The following is an 8,584-nucleotide window of genomic DNA, read 5'->3' on the forward strand; positions in this document are numbered from 1 at the left end:
TCTAGCTAGTTCTTGAGCCTAGCCTTACAAATCTTGAATTCTCTTGCAAAAATCTACAAGGATGGCTTCTCTCTCTCTCTAAACCGGCCCCCTCTCTCTCTCTAGAGTGTAAAATCTAGTTTGAGCTCAAAATAAAAATTTGAGCTTAAGCATACTTAGCTCATTTATATAGGCTTTCTCTAATCACACTTAATTAGAACTAATCAATGATGCTTAATTAATTCAATTTAAATTAATTAATTCGTTCCGAATTAGTTTTCAATTAAATCTCACCGTAGGCTCTAAAAATTACGCTAATCACAATAATACAATCAATTCCAGTTTCTGAAACCTCTACAGCCTTTAATTAAATTTTATAGCAGAAAATCAAACAGATTTTCCTACGATGAATAGGTAGAAATTAGAAAACACATATAGTCACATAAATGGCACTCAAAATCATATCAAGCACATAATCAGAACTTTAATTAAGATTAATTAACATAACACGGGATAGGATCATCACACTCTAGGTATTGTTTTCCACCATTTCTTATTTCTGATTGCTTACATCACTCAGCACTCGCTCTCTATTTTCTCTCAAAATCCTTTCCTTACTTTTCGCTCAATGCACTTCTCTTTATTATTTAATCTCTCTTATTTTTCATCATTTCCTAGGTGTGGCTGATAGATAAGCTAAAGGAGGTGGACCCTTGCCCCGAGTATTCAGCCAGAGCCTACTTCTTTTAATAGCGGTTAATTGACTTTCTCACAGAGGGCTTATGGTGCGACTGGATGTGCAACAGATCTGCAATTGACATTGTTTGTCGTTGCCCCTGGCTTAACTTGATTGAGACGAGTTACAGCATGTCCCGACAGCCGGGTATACAGTTGATTAGCCTCACGTACAACACGTTCTATTTTCTATCTAGGTTCAGGCGCCAATTTGGACATGATCAAACCCTTCCAGATGAGGAGGTGGAGTACCCGGCTTCATTTCCACTTCATGTTTCACATTTTGGCCCTGTACCTCACTGCTTGGAGGATGAAGGAACTTCTGGCCCATGCCCCTGGCTTCAGTTACGCCCTTTTCGGTGAGTGCTTAGCTCAGCTTGAGGTTGAGGAACAGGTTGGGCCATCTTTGGCTGTAGAGACTTTCGTGAGCACAAGTAGGAGACATAGGACCACCTGACTTATCTGTGCCCTTAGTTTATTGGTTTGTCTTTTCTTTTCAAGTTTTTATGATGTAAAAGCAACTCGAATTTAACCAAAGAGTTGGAGAATGTACTTATGTTGAAATCAATGGAATTAAAGTTATGAGCACTGAAAATTTTCCTTTATGGTCTAAAATGGTTTATGTTGTAAAAGGTAAAATTTTGAGAAAAATCCACCTTATTAAAACTTTTCAAAACAATTTCCGGAAACAGTCACTACCTAACACACGTGGAATCAGTCCTTAAGATGTACAACCCCACATCAGAAGATCATAACTATTCAGAACTGCATTCAGTATCACTATGTAGACTCAACTTTCTTCACGAGCCCCCCTTTCGGAGAGGCGTGAATTGGTCTCCTACAGTTCGGACTCCTGTCACAGTTTTGAATCTAATCTCATAAAGTGCAATGTGAGACTGATAAACACCAAAGAGTCTAATCCAACAAATCATTTTGGAAAATCAGATTTTAGATCAAATAATGCCAAAACTGGACTACTTTCCCAGATTACAGAGTCGCCACCTAAATATTTTATTTTTGGGAAGTCCATCATCACCAAAGTTGCCTCGGCTCGAGAACTTGGGTGCGAGAGGGGAAGGTCCTGAAATGAGCAGCCCCGCTCGCCCGATCAAAGATCGGCCTCTGCTAAGCATGATATGTTGTTTTATAAATCTCATGTGTTCTTATTCCGGTTATTAGCTAACTTTACTATGTGATGCACACACAAGCAAGTATAGACTAAGTCGCAAGATTTGGAAAATTTTGACTCATGTTTGTTTCTGAAAATGGTTTGAAGGTGCCACTCACAAGTGGGCTAAAGCGTGGATTTGCCACCCTTAAGTGGGCTTAAAACATGATTTGCCACTTCGCAAACTGGGCTTAAAACTCACATTCGATGAATTGTTCCAATTCAAGCAACAAAGCCTTCATCCACAGGCATTCAAACAGTTAAGCATTTAAGCAAATAGCCTCATGGCAAGCATGCTATCATGGCAACACTCACACTCATACAAGTATGCTAAAGTGTAAAACTTACAGTGTACTCCAAGCCAAAACAAAGACTAGTTAGAAATATGCATGATCCTAACTATACGAAGATACCCAATGCAACACATGCAATATGCAACTAAATGGGCTCGGCTATCTAAGATGGCATATGAATGCAACAATTTGATACATGTATTCAAAGAGGTATTGAAATACGATGCAGTTTGAATGATGCACCGAGCACGGTGCATGTAAGACAAATGAATGGATGCAAACATGCAAAGCATAAGGTATGCTAATTGAAAATGACCCTAATCTAACCATCGAAAGTGGTAAGTAAAAGGGAGAAAGACGTGGGATTGGAAGACATGCACACACACACGTATGCTTATTATAACATTATGCCCTTCGAAAGAGGGTCAGAATGAATAAGCTAACTAGCTATGCTAAGTAAGGTAATTATTACAAATCAACTAATTAACTATTCTAGCTAATTATTACAACATATTGAATTTCAATAACTAGCTACGCAAGCTAATTAAGATATAAAATGAATTAAGCTAAATAATTTACAACACATGTATGAATTAGCTACAAGTCTAAACAATTAAATGGTTGCGCGGGCAAGGGAGACGTGCATGCTCGGTTGCGTCCTCCCGAGAATCCATCGCCATGATCTCTGTTGCCTCAGTTTGCATTTGCCTTGATCTCTGAACACTATACCAGCTTCCAGTCTGCTTCTGCCCTAACTCAGATACACTTTTGCACAAAAATGGACTGGTGGCCGGTCGACCACAAAAAGTGGTTGCCGGCCACCTTAACTGGCCAGTCGGCCACCCCTTTTTCCAAGCTTTTGGTTTTGCTACAACAGAGAACAACAGAGGCACAACAATGTATTTTTCAACGAATGTGTGTACTGCCACCCTCCTTATCATGTCTCAAGCTCAAAGGAGTATGGCACTTGGCTCTCAAGCCACCAATCAAGCATTTTCATGCATGATGGCCAAAGAGTCAAGTTTGTACAAGCTTAATGAATGCGCACATAAGACTCAAATGGCCACCACCCTATCATGTATGATTAAGGGTGACGGCGACCAAGAAATGTGACACGTTTCATTACTTCGAGTATGAAACGTCCCACTTTTCTTGTGTTTGGATTAACGTCTGATCCAAACATATGCAATGCAACACAAATGCTTATCATGTTCATGTTTTACTTGTCCAATTCTTGTTTACACATTTTACATTACCAATTAATCTTTTAACCGATTAAGTCCAATGTGATTGTCCTCTAATGGGAGAGGGGTTAACCAAAGAATCGTTTAAGACATGACAGAGATAATGCCTTTGGCTAGGAGGAACCCTTATAAGAGGGTTAAAGCCATTGAGCACAAGCTCCATCTTAAGCTTAAACACAATCATAAGGTTAACCAACCCTCAAAACAAATGGAAAAATAAAGAAATGGGGGGAGGGGGGGTTACAGACTTTTTGATGCTGAAATTTCATGCTAAAGACCTTAAATCATGCAATCAACACACACAAGACATGTTCAAAAGCTAAAAGCATTATACTAGTGAAGAGCATTACACTAGAGGCATGCAATATCAAGCTTAAATGACCAAACCAGCTCTAGACAAAGCTTAAACATGCCAAAACAGTGGCTAAATCATGTTGGAATTGAAGCACAAAAAGCTATAAAAACATGCTCATGTGTTGGCTCACAAGCTAGGCTCAAAACACAACTCTCAAAAGCAATGAAAGAGTAAAGTATGTGAGAGTGTGACAAGACTATACACACTGAAATCATATATAAAATGATGCTATATCATGCAATTATCTCATGCAAAGCACGTTAGAGGCCTTGAAAAACAAAGCTAGTGAAGCCAATTACACTATAGCTAAACAAAGCAAGCCTCATATAACCAAGTAGGCTCAAAATAGAGCTAAAGCATGCTAAATCAATAGCGAAAACATGCTGAGATTAAGTCTCAAAGGGGTAGAAAAACATGCTCACATGCTAGGCCATCTACACGTGCAAATAAGGCACAAGGATGGGAGGCCAACCCCTCCTATTTTGGACCTCAAAACCAAGTTTTTGCCATTGAAATTCCCTTGGAATTCAGTGGTTAAAAGGCCAAAAAAGAGTTGTTTGAAAAGCTTTAAAAGATGGCACAACACTTAGCAAACAAGCTATAAAATATGGTGGACCACCCCTAACTCCAAAAAGGTCTTAAACCACAATTTTTAAACCTTAAAAACAGAGGTTTTTGCAGTTGAAAAACTAGGCCAAAAACAGCATGTAAAGGTGGCCAAACAAGTGTGCAAAAATAAACTTAAAAGGGGTTAAGCCTATACCTTTGAAGCACATCAACAAACAACCACTTTCTGAGCCAAAACCAGCTTTGAAAGCTCAAATAAGACCTCCAAGAACCTCAGCTACAAGGTAGTCTAATTTGGTTCAGGGGTTATATGCAAATGTATAGAGAAAACTCACTTTCAAGCACAAAATAGGAAGAGAGAGAGGATTCTAGAGAGAGAGGCAAAAATTTTGTTCACAAAATTTTTGTAACCCTCAAAATGGGGAGAGACCTCCCTTTACATAGAAATGCAAGCCAAAAGTTTGCTTTTATCCCTCCATACACGTGTATGGAGGAGGCTTTCAATGATCAACAGCTGGCATAGCTAGCACATAAAATATCTGAAAATGGAGAAAATTGGCCGTCAGCCACTTTAGGTGGCCGGCGGGGCACCTACCCTAGCCGACCGACCACTTTAAGTGGCCGACAAGGAGGAAAAGTGGCCGACAAGTGCCAAAAGTGGCCTACAAGGCCTTTTCCCCCTCTAGGCAAAGAGGCACCAAGGTTTGGCCCAAAAACAAGGCCCAAACAAAGAGGGTTTAGAGGCCTAGAGACAAGGCGTTCCGTTGAGACCTTCGGGCACTCAAAACCAGCACAAACATGCACAATCATCAAGTGCACAAACAATGACGTTTAAGTCTCGAGGTTGGTCAAAAATAGGGTGTCTACACACTACTTCACATTATAACTGGCCCTACCAAATGGAGGTAACACAACCAAGCCAATAGATGACGGAAGAAGATGGACCGATCAAACAAAATGGACAGGATGGTTGAGCTGGAGATGGTTATGGCTGAATTTCAGGATGAAATTGCATACATATCCCAAAGATGGGAATCAGGCCTTACATAGTTCGGTTAAGGTTCACTCAAGTATTAACTCTCTCCTTTTGAGCTCTAACTTTTGCCAAAGCCGCCTGTAACATGCCCGAGGGGTACCCGTGCGCGTTAAACAGTTCGGACCCTCGATTTCTTTGATCTAGTCTCACGAGTGCAATGTGAAACGTATATGAGAGACCATATCGGGCAACTTTATAGAAAATTCATTTTATTACAAAATTATTGCCACAAATGGACTGCGTCATCAGATCTCAGAGTCGCCACCTAATATTTTGGGAAATTAAGAAACCCGTGACTCGCGCCAAGGCCACAGTTCGTCATAACCAAAGTTGTCTCAGTTCGGAACCTTAGGTATGAGAGGGGAAGGTCATTAATTGAGCACCCCTGCTTACCCAATCAAAAGATCGGCCTTTACTAACCGTGATATGAATTTTATTTTCTTTATATGTTCATGTTCTAATTACTTAATAAATCCTAAAATTTACTATGTGAAGCATACAAGTATAGACTATGTCATCTACTTTGAAACAACTTGATTTCATGTAGTTTTGAAAGAGTTTTGAAAATGTATAACCCAAATAAATTGAGTTTACAAACATGAAAATCAACATCATTCCAAATTAAGCGATGCAACCTCCATCCAGTGGCATTCATAGAGTTATATCACATAAGCAAATAGTCTCATGGTAGAATGCCGAACATAGTAAAAAAAAACACACATAAATGGGATGCTAAAGCATAAAAACTTACATGTTTGATGTCCCGCGAACAAGCTACAAAACAAAGTTAGAAAATCATGCATGATCTCTTATACAAAATCCTAATGCAATTCACTCAGAGAGAGGACGCTGTCAGGGCTTTTTTACGATACTTTGAAGAACCCGATGTGGTTTAAAGCAGTAGACCTCTCCAGACCGAGAAATTAGGGGGTCTACAAGATACAATGCCTATTCAACTACAACCTCCGGAAAGCATTGGGAATCCGAACGTTTACAGCAACAATGTATACATGGCTGACTTCTAGTGGTCGCAGAAGCCTGTCGGAGACTGTATTTACCCAGCTTATTGCACGCAGGATGACGAACAAATTATCCAGCTTTGGGATTATTAGCCCTGTAAATTATTGTCTCGCAATGACCATTGTACTCGACGAGCTTTCATATTATGTAAACGATTGGCGATGGGAAAATATTTATGTAAATTTTTATGATTAAATAAAAAATACAATTTTATTGAATTTATGTGTCTTAATAAATTCGATTTTTGAGCAGGTTTAAGCTGGATAAATGGGCTGGGTATGGTAAACAGATCAACGGCCCAATTACAACAATGAGGCCCATTTAATGTTTATTAGTTATTTTAAAATAGGCCCAGACATGTGGCACAGCAACCCATTACAGATAGGCCCATCAGTCAGCAGCCCATCCAAACTATGAAAGAAGTGGACACTAAAGAGAAGGCCCAAATTTTATTGCGCTTAAAACAGTTACAAAATAATAATTTACATTTTATTTTTATGATCCGAACATCCACAACCAGAACGCACGGGCTGATTTTTTGGAGGCGCGGTGATGTAGCAGACATCAGTGGCAGAACACGTGTTTGCACACATAATTGGAGTCATTGCCGGGGTTTCTGTTTCGGAAACCGCTTTCAGACCGACGAATAGAGCATCTTCTTGCCGCTGTAAGGCGTTGATGAGCCAGATTAAACTTTCGGCATTGTTTTCACCGACGACCAACAAGGACCAATGTAGGAGTAATAGATCCGGCTCGTATTTTAAAATCAACCGCCGAAATTGGCCTAGATCTCTGCTATCCATTTGCAAAATAATTCAAACTCCCTAAATTATTTCGGCTTATATAATTTCCCGCCTGCGCTTGCCTTTTTAGACTTTTAATCCTGGCCGCAGATCTGGGCGCGGAGCGGAAGCCCTAGACGACAACACGCCGCGAATTGCGGAAGGGTGCACCAATCCGGGGACGACACGTGGCGCGGGGGGAGCGTCCCAGGTAATATTAGTGGGACGTTCCGGGGCACCTATATAACTCACTCCCTAACTCTCTTCCACCAGTATAATTTTCCAGAGAGTGACTTGCGTCATCCGAAAGAGTAGGTGACGTCATTTGAGAGTGAGTTATGGCATCAATGCGACGTCGTTTTAGAGTCCAAAACAAGAACATATTCCTCACATATGCCCAATGTTCTATACCTAAAGAGAGATTGTTAGAGAAAATTAGAGCGCTATTCACAACCAGGCCACCAAATTATGTGAGGGTCGCACATGAATGACACGAGGATGGGCAACCACACCTCCATGCCCTTGTGCAATTTCCATACCGTTTTCAGACGTAGAATGAACGGTTCCTCGACGTTACTCACGATTGAACCAGTTGCCATTTCCATCCGAATGTACAAAGGGCCTACAACCAATAGAATGTGCTGGAATACATCTCTAAACACGGGGATTACATGAAATGGGGTGAATTCCGTGAGAGGAGTCGCTGCGCTAACCAGAATGACAAAGACAATATATGTCGGGATGCACTTGCAGCCGGCACCAAGGACGAAGCACTAGCAGTGGTACGAAATGGCGACCCAAAATGCTTCTGGCTAAATTATGACAAGTTGCCATCAAATTATGACCGGATTTCATTTAATCCACCATTGCTGTATGTTCATCCATTTACAGACACAGTACGGGTTGTTCCAATGGCAATACAGCAATGGGTTGCAGACAATATAAGAGACGAAGCCCAAAGACCGCATAGGCCCAAGAGCATTATAATTGAAGGCCCATCTAGAATTGGGAAAACATGTTGGGCCTGGTCTTTGGGTCCATATAATTATTATTCTGGCCACATCGACCTGAGGGACCACAAGAACAACGCTTTCTAGAACATAATCGATGATGTGGCCCCACAATTTTTGAAACATTGGTGCGAGTTTATTGGAGCGCAACGGGATTTTTTTTCAAATTGTAAATATGCCCGCCCAAAGAAAATAACGGGCGAGATTCCATGTATTATATTATGCAACCCCGGAGCCGACTCCAGTTACAAAGAGTTTTTGGAAAAACATGAACACGCCGGGCTCAAAGCGTGGACGATCTGAAACGTAGAATTCTATACAGTCAACGAGCCCCTGTTCGCCAGAACCAGTCAAGAAGAGGCATCGTAATGCCAAGAAGAAGGCCCAACGCAGGA

At 40.8% G+C, this 8,584-nt stretch overlaps 1 protein-coding gene across 1 annotated transcript; it reads left to right on the forward strand.

Moving 5' to 3' along the window:
- Positions 1 to 7,850: 7,850 nt before the first annotated feature.
- On the forward strand, positions 7,851 to 8,276 carry LOC145812926 (uncharacterized). Its single transcript, XM_082908164.1, has one exon. It carries the CDS (start codon positions 7,851 to 7,853, stop codon positions 8,274 to 8,276), a length of 426 nt encoding a protein of 141 aa, XP_082764290.1.
- The last annotated feature ends 308 nt before the right edge of the window (positions 8,277 to 8,584 follow it).

The sequence above is a fragment of the Camellia sinensis genome, chromosome 15 (genome assembly GCF_055761805.1).
Source record: "Camellia sinensis isolate YWXY chromosome 15, ASM5576180v1, whole genome shotgun sequence".
NCBI classification, from domain to species: Eukaryota; Viridiplantae; Streptophyta; class Magnoliopsida; order Ericales; family Theaceae; genus Camellia; species Camellia sinensis.

Coding starts and splice junctions, on each gene's coding strand:
- LOC145812926 (XM_082908164.1), top strand. CDS start 7,851: ATGAAATGGGGTGAATTCCGTGAGAGGAGTCGCTGCGCTAACCAGAAT.